General features: G+C 41.4%; 1 protein-coding gene across 1 annotated transcript in view; it reads left to right on the top strand.

The window, feature by feature from the left end:
- The window catches only part of LOC109252356 (uncharacterized), a 39745-nt gene that overhangs the window by 2440 nt on the left and 22135 nt on the right, over positions 1-15170 (top strand). The window contains exons 2-3 of the mRNA XM_053898628.1: positions 3600-4488; positions 14926-15047. Of these exons, the coding sequence (XP_053754603.1) occupies positions 3600-4488; positions 14926-15047 (1011 nt within the window). The remainder of the gene's footprint in view (positions 1-3599; positions 4489-14925; positions 15048-15170) is intronic.

Raw genomic sequence — 15170 nt, 5'->3', positions numbered from 1 at the left:
GCCCAGATCTGGAATCGGTACGTTCTCCTAAGATTCTTAATGTTTGGTGGGAAATGGCATTTGAAGGGCACAGTATGGGCACTAAGAGTGTTCATTGCCACTGGGCTTGTCCTTGGGCTTCAAAACTACACATGTGCACAAAAAGCTAAGAATAGGACAGGATTCCTGAAAACAATTTAAGATTTTCTTGACGTTTTTTCCCCCTATTTGGCCTTACACTGTATCCCATTAGGACAATAGCCAATGAAGCAACTGCATTTTCAAGTTTCTTGGACCAATTCTTTGTGTGGTTTGTCTATTACACCAAATACTATGTATTGCATTTGCTTTTGATTTTTACTAGTTATCTGAAAATATAGTTTTTGTTGTATAATTATGTAAGCTATTTACAGATGTTCCTCACTATCCACAAGCAGAATGTTCCTATGAAATCTTTTATGAAACAAAATGACATAAAGGAGAGAAGCAATTACCATCAATGTACATGGAAAAAGGGTGCGCATTCCCAGATCTCCCCCAAATAACCTCCCTTATGTGTTTCTGATACTTTTAGACACAACTTGTTAACAGATGCACAAATTCAATTGAGAGAAAGCCCACGTGCTCATCTGGCTCACAGTTCTGGTGGATGGATGGTGAACCCCTGTGTGAGGTTCCCGGGGAAGGTGATTGGCAGCTGGCGTGGACAACGGCCCACTCGGCCTCTCTGTTAGCTCAACTGGCTGTGAAACAAATGCGGAACGCTGTATTCGTGTTCAGCTTTTTTTTTGTACAAATGAAAAATCCTCTTTGAATTTATGTCAGCCAGCAACAGCAGGTACACATGTAGGTCTTTCATAAAGGAAAAGAGCTGTGGTTCGAACTCTCAAAAAGAAGGAAGTTCACGCTTTCAAGACAAATCTATGAAATCGAAGTATATTCAAAGCAGTTTCCAACTTCTAACCTGTCCCCCACCTTATTCCTCCCATCCTTCTGTCAGTAACTTCTTTGGTGACAGTTCAGATGATCTGCCATTGCTTTTTCATGTGCATGAAATATATGTTGTACTTTGTACCTACAGTTCATGTTCCTCCCCACTAGAGAAATGACAGTAAAGTAAATATTATTTTCTTCACTTTGCCTTTTTTTTTTTTTTTTTTGCTTTATGAAATATCCTGGAGAACTCTCCATCCCGGCATAGAGAGGTATTTCTTATTCCTTTCTACAGTTGGATAATACATCGCTGTGTGTATGTACCTTGGTTCATTCAATCAGCCCCCTACTAGTGGGCATTTGGTAGATTCTTGGTCTTTAATTATTACAAATAGTGACACAGAGAATAAATATATGCCAATATTTTCCTGTGTTTTTCTCAGTGTAGCTCTGGGACATAAGGAAGGGGAACTTCTTCCTCTACCCTTCAAGGTCTTCCAGCTGTACTAAGAGTTACATTCACTTGAGGCAGATTAACAAGAGAAAAAAAAAAGCAGTGTGCACAGATGCTCAGTAATGAAACTAAAACCAAGAGAAATGACCAAGGCAGGCAGTTTTTATAGTTTTTAGACAAAGAGACGATGGATCTGTGAGGGATTGACAAGACAAGGAAAACTTAACTTTGGGAGCATCTGTTAGGGAGGAATTCTAAAGAGACTTTGGGCTGGGGTAGTAAATTAGTAGAAAGTAGTGGGCTGTTTATACAGTCTTCTTGGCTCTAAATCTCCCATCCCTGGTCATGAGAGTGTCTCTTTACCTCCTGGGACAGGAAGGGCACCTTTTACATGGGAGATTTGTTTCCTGCTTGCAGGGGGACAGAAGAGGGTCTTAGCAATCTTCCCACACAGGCTGTATCTTATGTTACTTTTGTATGAAATGGTCAGTATGCCAACATTGCACGTTTAGGGGTGACCTGCCCTTGACCACTACAGGCATAAATCCTAAAATTGGGACTCACAATCCAAGAATAAATGTATATGTAATTTGTATGATATTGCTAATTTCTCCCCTGTAGGTTTTAGACTGTTTTTCAATTTCATTAGCCGTGGAGAAGAGAACCTGTTTCCTCTAAACCTTTACCGACTGATTATAGCAGCAAATTTTTGCACTTTTGCCAAATAAATCTGTAAGTGGAGAAATAGTATCTCAGTGTAATTTTAATTTGTTATATTTAGTTTTTTTATTTTCCTATGTTCAATTTATTTTTCTCTACTTTAAGTGAGTGTTCATATATTTTTACATAGTTGAGGAGCATTGACATTTCTTTTTTTTCTTTCAACTGTTTATTCATGTATCTTGCTCCATTTTCTATCGAGCTATTGGACATTTGTCTCTGTACCTTTAGGTATTCTTTGTATAAGAGGAGAATTAACCCTCTTTGATATAGTCTGACATTCGTATTTTAATTGTCCGTGGTGTTCGTTGTCTCCCACTGTCTTTTAGATGTTTATGTAGTCAGATGTATGAATCCTTTTCCTTACAATCTTTCAAATCTTAGAAAGAGTTGCCCCGCCCCTAGGTTACAAAGGATATGTCTGAGTTTCTTCCAGTATTTATGTGGATTGATTTTTATTGTTTATATTTCTAATGTATTTAGCATGTGAATGGCATGAAGACGTGGATGCAGTTTTGTCTTTTTCTGTGTGGTTTTGTAGTTATCCAAATGCTGGTTATTAGTCCATCTGTCTCCCCATTGCTGTGAGATGCTGCCTTATGGAAGATAAATGTAACACGATACAATTGAACTGGATACTCATGAATATAGTCGACCAATTTGGTCTATTTCTGAATTGTCCGTTTTTGTTTTCTGATCTGTCTCTGTTTACACACACGTCCTATTGCCTTAAGTATAGGGGCTAAAATATTTTACTATCTGGTAGAGCTGGCCCTCCCTCATCGTTCTTCTCTTTTTTGACTGTACAGGCTAATTTCCTTTCTTCATTCATCCAAATGAAATTTATAGTCAACTATTTAGCTGCAGAGAAAAAATTGGTGACAAATTTTTTAAAATTTATATTTCTATAAAATCACATTAAAGAAGTATCTATTAAAACAGTGTTGAATTTGGGCAAATGTCTGTTCTGCATCAAGGTATTTTTCTTCTTAAATCTACTAAATGGAATGTGTTTTAAGAATCCATTTTCTCATATTGAACCACCCTAGTATTTCTGAAATAAATCACCTTTAATTGTGGGGTATTACTTTTTAGGGTCTGACAATTTATTTGGGATTTTGGCATTAGTATTCGCAAATGAGACATGTCTGTAGCTTTATTTATTGGTGAAATCTTTGTTGGCTTTTGGGATCAATATCATACTTATGTCATAGAAAGAACTGGAAAGATTTCCTTCTGTTTTAAGTCATCAGGAATAGTTTAAGAAAGGTTAAGTGAGATCCCCATGAAACCATGTGGACCTGGTACTCTTTTGTAGGGGAACTGTTTAACTACTTTGTTGTTTTTCCATGGTGATTGAATTGTCTCATCTTTCTGTCTTTATGGGACCAACATGGATAGTAGACTACTGCAGGATTTCATGGAGGAACACATAGGTCATAGGAGCGAGGTGATGGTTTCCATTTACCTTCTTTGACTCTTTTTCTTCTCCTTCCTTTGCTTTACACCACAGAGACTCCTGGTAGTGAAATGGCCGACCCTCAGGACAACACTCTGAGGATTATTCTGGTGGGGAAAACTGGAAGTGGGAAGAGCGCAACGGCCAACACCATCCTGGGGAGTAGAGTCTTTGAGTCTAGAGTTGCTTCCCATGGTGTCTTCTCCAGGTGTCAAAAAGCATCCAAGGAATGGAAGGGGAGGAAACTTGTTGTTGTTGACACCCCAGGGCTCTTTGACAACAAGGAGATGCTGGATACCACATGTGGGGAATTCAGCCGGTGTGTCCTCTACTCCTGTCCTGGGCCCCACGCCATCGTCTTGGTCCTCCAGGTGGGCCGCTACACGGATGAAGAGCAGAAGACCGTGGCATTGATCAAGGCTGCCTTTGGGAAGCCAGCCTTGAAGCACATGATTGTGTTGTTCACTCGCAAAGATAACTTGGAGGAGAAGAGCCTGAGTGACTTCTTGGCACATTCAGATGTGAAGCTAAGAAACATCATCAGCGAGTGTGGGAACCGCTACTGTGCCTTCAACAACAGAGCCTCAGAGGCCGAGAAGGAAGCTCAAGTGCAGGAGCTGGTGGAGCTGATAGAGAAGATGGTGCAGAGCAACGGAGGGGCTTACTTTACCAGTGCCATTTACGAGGACACGGAGAAGAGGCTGAAGCAACGGGAAGAAGACCTGAAGAAGATCTACACCGATCAATTAAATAATGAAATTAAACTAGTAGAAAAGGAATATGCTCATAAATCACAGGAAGAACGGGAGGAAAAAATAAAATGGCTAAAGATGAAGTATGCTGAACAAATAAAAAACATCAGGGAAGAAGCTGAGATGGGATTATTTAGAGATGGTTCAAATGGGATTATGAGGGTGCTTTCACAAATATGGCATATGTTCTGGTAGTAAAGACCATTTCATTTTTTCTTTTGAATTTACGATGATTTGCCATAGTGGTAGATTGTAGTTTCCATAGATAGCTGTGACAGTAGCTTCTACTTATTCTTCCTATAACCTGACCCTGTTACTCCTGCCACTGAGTTGCGGGGCCTGTGTCCTCTACCTTGGAACTGGGCAGATCTGGGACCATTTCAATTAATAGCAGATGGTTGAAGCAACACCTTGTGACTCTAAGGTTACATGTGGACAATGCTTCCTTGCCCTGTTGGGGTTCTTGCCCTTGGAACTTGACTGTCATGTTGTGAGGAAGCCCAGGCTGCCTCTTGAGAGGCCCCCATGCAGAGGGCCTGAAGTCACTGGCCCACTTCCCAGCTCACCTTTCATTTATGACTCAGACCAACTTGCCTGCCATGCAAGTGAGGCAACACAGAAGCGGGCCCTCCGGCTGCCCCGCCATCTCAGACGAAGTTGCAGAAAGCAAAGATGATCCATTCCCGCTGAGTCCTGCCCAAATTGCAGCTTTATGAGAACAAATAAATGATAGCTTTTGTTTTTAACCACTGAGCTTCAGAATGGTTTGTTATGCAGCGAGAACTAACCAGAATGAAACCTCTTCCCAGCTCTCAGTCCCCACCGCTCCCTCCCTTGCCACCTGTCCCTCTTCACACAAAGTTGGCATAATCAGGCAATGGCATATAGAGTTCAAAGACTCAGGAAAATTCAAATCAGAAATCCTGCACATGTTAAGTGTCTGAACCACTGGTCACATGCGTCGTTGCACCGCATGGCCACAAGTAGTATGTTAGGGAGGTATCGGGTTTCTCTGGAAAGATTGTTCTGTGGTTCATGAAGATCTGAAAGTCACAGGATTCTCTTATTGTGTTTCTCTCTTTTCTTTTTTAGGGACCATCCTAACTTAAAATGTCTCCACTTGTATCTGAAAAATCCCATCTGGGCCACATAGTCTTCATTTGCCTCTGCAGAATCACACTTCACCCTAGCTCTTTGCCCCCTGAGGCTGATCTAGTTGCACTACATTGGTGGGATCTCTTGCTCTCTGACTTCTGCCTGGCTGGCCAATGGGAAGTCCAAGTCAGAGGCCCTGTGGAAGTAGAAAAGCAAGCCTGGGGTGTCCATTCCCCCACCTCTATCTCTGCAGGGCCATCTCTGACTAGCTGCAACCCTACGCCAAAGGTCACAGCTCCTCCCTTGGTGGCCTTTCTACCCAACTCTTTTTCTGCATTCCAGTCTTTGTTCACCCCTTCAGGTGGGACTCAATTTTCTTATCAATACTATCAACGTCCCTGTGGTTTCCAAATTCCCTGTGTCCACAGTGTGTAAGAGGCCCCTTCTCTAAACTTTCTCCAAGTACCTAATGAGAGCAGACTATCTTTTTCCTGTGAGAATCTGATTGAAAAATCTTATGGTACCCAGTTCTCTTTCAGAGCATCTTTATTGTTGTTGATGGTTTTTCATTCCCTCTAGTGCTCGTTTCCTGACACCAGAAAAATCTCTCCTTACCCTTCCCTGCTGTGACATTTGCAGTAAGTAGATGAAAGGTTCTGTCTTGCTAAAATAATAGAGAAACTTCAAAGTTAGATGGGTGACTCTCAGTCACTCACAAGGATTGCAGCCATCCCAAATCCAAATTATTAGAATTTTTATTTGTCCTTTGTTTTGTCTGTGAACATGACTGAGAGTATTTACCATATCAGTGACTTTTCGGGAGACGGATTAGAGATTAAGTCTGGAAAATTTAAGATTCTAAATACCCGCTCATTTTAAGATTCATCATAAGTATTCAGAATGCAGTAAAAACACGGAAGAAAAAATCCTCTCATGAGAAAACATGTGTCAAATGACAAAGTGAGACCAAAGTACTCTCTGCCATCATGCACTTCTCATGTTCAAAACTACTTCCTTGTAAGTGACTCTAGTATGATTAGAGAGCAAAGTATTCGCACCCTGTCCTTTTTCATTTCAGAACCGTTTAAAAGATATTTTCCCCCAGAGATATGTAGAAGCATTCTTAATACAATTAACCTGTGTTCAGGCCACTTGAATGTGCAGCTTATGTAAGCTGATTTCTTTTCTCCCAACCTTAGATTCCATTTCAGAAGGTAAGAGATAACCAGAGAAAAAACGAGTAAATCAAATAAATCATTATCTCTTCACTTGACAATCGAAATATTGCTCACTCACTTCTCTTACCGTATTTTATATTCCAGTTTTCTCTGAATGTGGTTCTATTTCAGTGGTGAAGACTGTGGAATTTCCAGCGTTTAATGTGTGCATGATCTCTGTTGTTGAAATATGTGATAGTCACGACTCATGATGGGGAATTTACACTAGGATTTATAGAGGAAGAACTGAGGAAAGGTTTAGGGTATGAAGTCTACTGTGAAGGATGTGTAGGATGTGTCCATGTGGGTGATGGGTACAATGGTCATGCTTATATTTAGAAACAGGAAAGTTCAGGGTGACAGGTAAGATTTTCAGGGGAAGGATCGATTCAGGGGCAATAGCGTTCAGTTAGGTTTGTGACAAGTTCAATATCAAATGTCAAAGTTAGGGTCCAATGTAAATGACCTGTATTAACTTGAAATCTGGGTCAGAAAGCTATATGAAAGGTTCGGGGTAACATAAATATCTCCCTTAATATCAGTTGAATGTTTACTAATTGCCAATACCCCGCAGTCCAAAGCTATATGCTAGAAGATCCATATAGGATGTCCAAAGGAAGAAGCAAGAACCAGTTTTGTGCGGTTTAGTCCTTCAACTAATTTGATAGATATTTGAAGGGGTCAAGAGGAAAGGACCTTTTCTGTTAGGTTTTAGCATTTAAGTAATCTCTACACCCAACATGGGGCTCCAACTCATGACTATGAGATCAAGGGTCGCATGGTCTTCCAAATGATCCAGCCAGGCATCCCAAGAGGAAAGGACTTTTTAAACGAGAACATTTAATTTATAGGGACAATGACAAATTAGTATTGGTCAATTCTTGGAGTTCATCTGCGGCAGAATCGTCTCCCCAGGGCAGAAGGTGGCCCAGGTGTAACCGTGTGACTATGTAAGGGAGGCCCCACAGGGAGTTGTCTCTGCGTGCCATGTCCAGAGAGATGGAGGTCCTCTCTCTCCTGAAACCTAGTGAGGCGGCCTCTGGAGTTTGATACTGCCAGACGGGTGTGGGCGGTGTACATTAAGAGACTTGTTGTGTGTCCTTCGGAGTTTGGCTCTGCTGCCTGGTGGTCATGGGATACATGAAGGCTGTTGCTTTGCTCTGTGGAGGGAGCAGCGTACACATGGTGGTGGAGGTCTTGGACGCAGTCAGAACTTTCACTAACAGGGGGGCAAAAGTATGTGTTCTTCATATATGAAATGGGGCCACATGGGAGGGAGGCACCCAAAGCCAGTTTGAAGGGGACTTGCCCAGGGGCCCAGCAGGGATCCCAGCAGCTTGTATGTGCATCAGAGTTCTGGAAGTCCGGCACTAGGAACAGACGTTGAAGCAAGTGATGGGAGAGGAGAGAGTGGCCTTCTGTTGGGCTTATGATTTCAGATTCCCAGAGGAGACGCTGAAGGCTATTAACAGTGTTCCATGGGGAAAAGAGCCACTAAGAATGCTGCCACTGTCCCCCCACCAGGGCCAGACTACACTTGACTCATCTTCAGTGTTTCTGCCTCTTCTCCTCCAGCCCATGAAGAATCAGAGCCAAGGCAAGGGCAGGAGGAGAATGGCAGCGTGGGGAGAGCTCTAAGCAGCCCTGTCTACACTGCAGGTTCTTCTCTGGGAGCAGGCACATGCCAGGGATGCCAGGGACAGTAGAAGATTTACCCTTCAGTAATATTTTTTAAAAGTTTTTGTAAATATATATATATATGTATATACATATATATATAGCTAACTTGACAATTTATTGTCAATAAATTGTCAAGTTAGCTAACATACAGTGTATACAGTGTCCTCTTGGTTTTGGGGGCAGATTCCTATGATTTGTCACTTACATACAGCATCCAGTCCTCATCCCAACAAGTGCCCTCCTCAAACCCATCACGCATTTTCCCCAACCCCCCACCCCCCCATCAACCCTCAGTTCGTTCTCTGTATTTAAGAGTCTCTTATGGTTTGCCTCCCTCTCTGGTTGAAATTATTTCTTCCCTTCCCTTCCCCCATGGTCTTTTGTTAAGTTTCCTAAGCTCCACATATGAGAGAAAACATATGGCATCTTTCTTTCTCTGACTGACTTATTTCACTTAGCATAATACCCTCCAGTTCCATCCATGTTGTTGTAAAACGCAGGATTTCATTCTTTCTCATTGCCAAGTAGTATTCCATTGTATATATAAATCACATCTTTACCCATTCTTCTGTTGATGGACATTTGGGCTCTTTCCATAATTTGGCTATTGTTGAAAGTGCTACTATAAATATTGGGGTACATGTTCCCCTGTGAATCAGCCCTCCTGTATCCTTTGGATAAATTCTTAGTAGTGCTATTGCTGGGTTGTAGGGATGTTCCATTTTAATTTTGGGGGGAACCTCCATAATGTTTTCCAGAGCGGCTGCACCAGTTTGCATTCCCACCAACAGTCAAGAGAGTTACCGTTTCTCCACATCCTCGCCAACATCTTTTGTTTCCTGAGTTGTTAATTTTAGCCACTCTGGCCGGTGTAAGGTGGCATCTCCATGTGGTTTTGATTTGTATTTCCCTGATGATGAGTGACGTTGAACATCTTTTCATGTGTCTGTTGGCCATTTGGATGTCTTTTTTGGAAAAGTGTCTATTTATGTTGTCTGCCCATTTCTTCACTGGGTTATTTGTTTTTTGGGTGTTGAGGTTGGTAAGTTCTTTATAGATTTTGGATACTAACCCTTTATTTGGTATGTCACTTTTAAATATCTTCTCCCATTGCATTGGTTGCCTTTTTGTTTTGTTGATTGTTTCCTTTGCAGTGCAGAAGGTTTTTATCTTGATGAGGTCCCAAGAGTTCATTTTTTCTTTTATTTCCCTTGCCTTTGGAGACGGGTCGAGCAAGAAATTGCTGGGGCTCAGGTCAAAGAGGTTATGGCCTGTTTTCTCCTCTAGGGTTTTAATGGTTTTCTCTCTCACATTTATGTCTTTCATCAATTTTGAGTTTAATTTTGTGTATGGTGTAAGAAAGTAGTCTGTTGCTTCATTATTGGTATATAGAAAGGCAACTGATTTCTGTACATTGGTTTCGTATCCTGTGACTGTGCTGAATTCATGTATCAGTTCTAGCAGCTTTTTGGTGGAGTCTTTCAGGTTTTCCATGTAGAGTATCATGTCATCTGCGGAAAGTGAAAGTTTGACTTCTTCGCCAATTTGGGTCCATTTTATTTCATTTTGTTGTCTGTTTGCTGAGGCTAGGCCTTCCAATATGATGTTAAACAACAGCCATGAGAGTGGACATCCCTGCCATGTTCCTGATGTTGGGGGAAAGCTCTTACTTTGTTTCCACGAGGATGGTATTAGCTGTGGGCTTTTAATATATGGCTCTTATGAAGTTAAGGTAGGTTCCTTCTATCCCGACTTTCTTGAGGGCTTTTATTAAGAAAGGATGCTATATTTTGTCAAATGCTTTTTCTGCATCTATTGACAGGATCATATGGTTCTTATCCTTTCTTCTGTCACATTAATTGATTTGAGAATATTGAACCAGCCATGCAGCCCAGAAATGAATCCCACTTAATCGTGGTGAATAATTCTTTTGAGATGCTGTTGAATTTTATCTGCTAGTATTTTGTTGGGAATTTTTGCATTTATGTTAATCAGGGATATTGGTCTGTAATTCTCCTTTTTAGGGGGTCTCAGTCTGGTTTGGGAATCAAGGTAATGGTAGCTTCACAGAATGAGTCCGGAAGCTTTCTTCCATGTCTATTTTTTGGAACAGCTTGAGAAGGATAAGGATTAACTCTGTTTTAAATGTCTGGTAGAATTCCCCTAGGAAGCCATGTGGCCCAGGACTCTTATCTGTTGTTAGATTTGATAACTGATTCAATTTCTTCACTGGTTATGGGTGTGTTCAACTTTTCTATTTCTTCCTGTTTGAGTTTTGGTAGGGTGTGGGTGTCTAGAAATTTGTCCATTTCCTCCAGGCTGCCCAGTTTGTTGGCATGTAATTTTTCATAGTATTCCCTGATAATTGTATTTCTGTGATGTTAGTTGTGTTCTGTCCACTTTTATTTGTGATTTTTATCTATTTGGGTCCTCTCTCTTTTCTTTTTGAGAAGCCCGACTAGGGGTTTATCAATTTTCTTTGTTTTTTCCAGAAAAGAAAAAACTAGCTATTAGATTCATTGATCTGTTCTACTGTATTTTTTTTTTTTTTTGGCAGGGGGGTTCTACATTTTTTATTTCTGCTCTAATCTTTATTATTTCTCTTCTGCTGTTCTGCTGGGTTTGGGGTTTCTTTGCTGTTCTGCTTCTACTTCCTTTAGGTGTGCTATTAGATTTTGTATTTGGGATTTTTCTTATTTCTTGAGATAGGCCTGGATTGCAATGTATTTTCCTCTTAGAACTGCCTTTGCGGCATCCCAAAGGATTCGGACTGTCATGTTTTCATTTTCACTTGCTTTCATATACGTTTTAATTTCTTCTTTAATTGCCTGGTTGACCCATTCATTCATTAGTAGGATGTTCTTTAGTCTCCATGCATTTGGAGGCTTTCCAAATTTTTTCTTGTGGTTGACTTCAAGTTTCATAGCATTGTTGTCTGAAAATATGCACGGTATGATCTCGGTTCTTTTATTTTTGTTGAGGGCTGTTTTGTGACGTAGGATGTGATCTATTTTGGAGAATGTTCCATGTGCACTCGAAAAGAATTCTGCTGCTTTTGGATGAAAAGTTCTGGATATATCTGTCAAGTCCATCTGGTCCACTGTATCATTCAAAGCCATTGTTTCTTCATTGATTTTTTTTTTGCCCAGACGATCTGTCCATTGTTGTAAGTGGAGAATTAAAGTTTCCTCCAATTACAGAATTTCTATCGATAAGATCACTTATGTTTGTGATTAACTGATTTATGTATTTGGGTGCAATCAAGTTGGGAGCATAAACATTTACAATTGTTAGCTCTTCTTGATGTATAGACCCTGTAATTATGATATATTGCCCTTCTTCAGGTCTTGTTGCAGCCTTTAGATTAATATCTAGTTCGTGTGATATAAGTATGGCTACCCCAGCTTTCTTTTGACTTCCAGTAGTATGATAGATGGTTCTCCATCCCCTCACTTTCAATCTGAATGTGTCCTCAGGTCTAAAATGGACTTCTTGTAGCAGCATATAGATGGATCTTGGTTTTTTTTTTTTATCCATTCTGATATGTTATGTGTTTGTTTGGGGCATTTAGTCCATTTACCTTCAGAGTGATTATTGAAAGATATGGATTTAGTGTCATTGTGTTACCTGTAGGTTTCATGCTTGTGGTGATGTCTCTGGTCCTTTGTAGTCTTTGCAGCATTCCACTCACAGAGTCCCCCTAAGGATCTCTTGCAGAAATTGTTTAGTGTTCATGAATTCCTTCAGGTTTTGTTTGTCTGGGATAACCTTTATCTTTCCTTCTATCCTGAATGACAGCTTTGCTGGATAAAGGATTCTTGGCTGCATATTTTTCCTATTCAGCACATTGAATATTTCCTGCCACTCCCTTCTTGCCTGCCAAGTTTCAGTGGATAGGTCTGCTACTACCCTTATGTGTCTACTCTTGTAAGTTAAGGCCCCTTTGTCCTTGGATGCTTTCAGAATTTTCTCCTTATGTTTGTATTTTGCTAGTTTCACTATGATATTCTGTGGAGAAGATCTATTCTTGTTAAATCTGAAAGGAGTTCTCTTTGTCTCCTGGATTTGGATGTCCATTTCCTTCCCCAGATAAGGGAAGTTCACAGCTATAATTTGTTCAAGTAACACCTTCTTCCCTTTTTCTCTCTCTTTTCTTCTTCTTCTTCTGGAACTCTTATGAATATTATTATGTTTCATTGAATCTTCTCATTGTCTATTTCTCCCCTCAGGGTCTAGTATGTTCTTATCTCTCTTTTTCTTGGCTTCATCATTTTCCATAATTTTATCTTCTATTTCACTTAATCTACCCTTTGCCTCCTTCATCCTTGCTGTCACTGCATCTAGTTTATTTTGCACCTCATTACAGCATTTCTTAATTCGTTGTGACTATTTCTTAGTTCCTTGATCTCTGTGGGAATAGATCCTCGTCTGTCTTCTATGCTTCTTTCAAGCCCACTAATATGACTATTATTCTAAATTCTTGCTCAGTTATGTTGCTTATATCTGTTTTGAGCAATTCTCTAGGTGTCATTTCCTCCTGGAATCTCTTTTGAGGAGAATTCTTCCGTTTCATCATTTTGCCTAGTTTTCTGTCCCTTATGTATAGCTTCTTATGGGTCTTGCTCCTGTGAGGACTATTATATTAAAACAGGTGGTCATAATGTTGTCCAGGGCCTGGCCCTTCAAGAGGTATTTTTGGAGTGTGCTTTGTGCTCTTTGTTGTTGAGACTCTGATTACTTTATCTCCCTATTCGTAGTGGTGGTTTCGACCTTCCACCAGGAGTGCTTTGATTTGTTTGTTGAAGTATGCCTGGAAAAAAAAAATTTTAATGGGGGTGGTGGTGGAGGAGGCCTTATATCATACAAAGAGAGAAATGACAGGGGCAGGGAAAAGGAAAAGAAAAAAAAATTGACCAGAGATCAGAGAAACTTTATGGCTTACTCCATAGAGAGAGATAGAGAGGAAAATAAAGGAGATACAGAAGAGGCATAAAGAGAATAGATTAAAAATGTCTGCTTAAACAAACCAACAACCAGAATAACCAACCTAGAGAAGGGAAGAAATAAGAGGAAGAAGAAGAAGAAGAACGATGAAAGATGAAAGAAGAAGAGAAGAAGAAGAAGAAGAAGAAGAAGAAGAAGAAGAAGAAGAAATATATATATGTGTGTGTGTGTGTATATATATATATATATATATATATATATATATATACATAAAATAAAAATTGACCAAGAATCAAATCAGAGAATGCAAAACTACTGGACCAATACCTGATGGTGCCTTGTAACCAGTGCCTGTGCTGGTCTGGAGGAGGGACTGTCTGGTTCAGTCAGTGTTGAGTCTTGCTCTGTTAGACACACAGTTACCAGGTGCAGAGGGGCATGCTTTGGTGTGAGCAGGTCCACCTCCACTGTGGATCCATTGTCTGTTCCCTGAAGCCCCACCTTGTTGGTGATGGGGAGTAAAATGGTGACACCCCAGTCTCTCCTCCCCAGACCAGGCATCCTAGACCACTCTGTTCAGGTCGTCCTCACAGTGCCAAAGGAGCACGAGTGGGCAGTCTGTTCTGCTTCAGGATCCTGGGTCTCCCAGGCAGTCGGCTGGGATTCAAACCCCAATGTCTTAAAGGATCCTGCTCCACGTGCCCCAGTTCTGGCGTACTGTCACTCCAGGGTATGGTCACAAAGGGCCTCTGGGTGGCGGGGGGTCCTGCAGTGTCCTTTGTCCTTGGAATGGCTATTTGCCTTCTTCCCACAGCACTCAGGGAGGGGATTGCTCTCTCCAACTGTGCCTGGGAGCGGGCTACAGAGCTCGGGCCGGCTCCCTCCTCCCCAGGTACACAAAGAGGCCGGAGAAAGCCCTGCAGTTAAAAATTGGTTCTTTCTCCATTTTTTTTCTGTTCCCCAACCCAAGTTTTTTCTCTTGTCCAAATACAACCTTCCACTTCTGCAACGTCTCTTTCGCTTTCTTTTGTCTTTCTGCAGAAGGGGATCCCTCCCCTCCGTTCCTACGCTGCCTTTTTTATCTCTCCCAGTTTGAAATCATGCATCTGTGGCCCATCACATTGTCCCCATGGGCCCCTGAAGATGTTTCTGTCACTCTGTAGCCTGGATTCCTGGAATTTCAAGCCTTCTTGCCTCAATACTTCTGTGTTTGAGGGACGAGGGAACTTCAGATTCCCTTACTTCTCTGCCATGTTAACTCCTTCTGAAATTTTTTCAAGTGTTTATTTATTTGTGTGAGAGAGAGAGCATGAGCAGAGTCGGGGCAGAGAGAGAGGGAGACACAGAATCTGAAGCAGTCTCCAGGCTCCAAACTGTCAGCATACAGCCCAACGTGGGGCTCAAACCCTTGGACCTCGAGATCATGACCTGAGCTGAAGTCAGATGCTCAGCTGAGTGAGTCACCCAGGCGCCCCACCCCTCAGTGAAATTGAGAGTGTGATTATTACACTAGATGATTTGAGTACATGAATGTGACCAATAGTGATTGGAGAGGTTTTTTGCTTAAGGCAGAACCTGTGTAAGTTTTCCTTCAGGTGGCATGGATGGAGCCATTTTGAAGGGCCGATGGGAGGAAAGAATAAGTGTCTTCTCTCCCTGTCCTTGTGACATCCCTCTTATTTAATCACATAGTTGCACACAGGAGGACTTTGATGGAGAGGAGATTCCAGTAGAGAAGAACCCCAAGATCTTGCCGATCCTAATTCCTGTAACTGAGGTGTGTGTTTCCTATGAGTGTATCACTGGGAATCCAGGTGACAGGCACTTTGCTCATGCAGAGAACTGACAGGAAGTTCCCACATCCCACCAGGGAGGGACATTTATGTGTAAATCACAGAGAATCTAGAGATTCAGAGAGGTGGAGTAGGGCCTCCAAT

This window comes from Panthera pardus, unplaced genomic scaffold, assembly GCF_024362965.1.
Source record: "Panthera pardus isolate Hobbes unplaced genomic scaffold, ASM2436296v1 HiC_scaffold_9, whole genome shotgun sequence".
Lineage (NCBI taxonomy): Eukaryota > Metazoa > Chordata > Mammalia > Carnivora > Felidae > Panthera > Panthera pardus.
The sequence above is the reverse complement of the archived record's forward strand: the minus strand, read 5'-3'. Positions and strand labels throughout refer to the sequence as shown.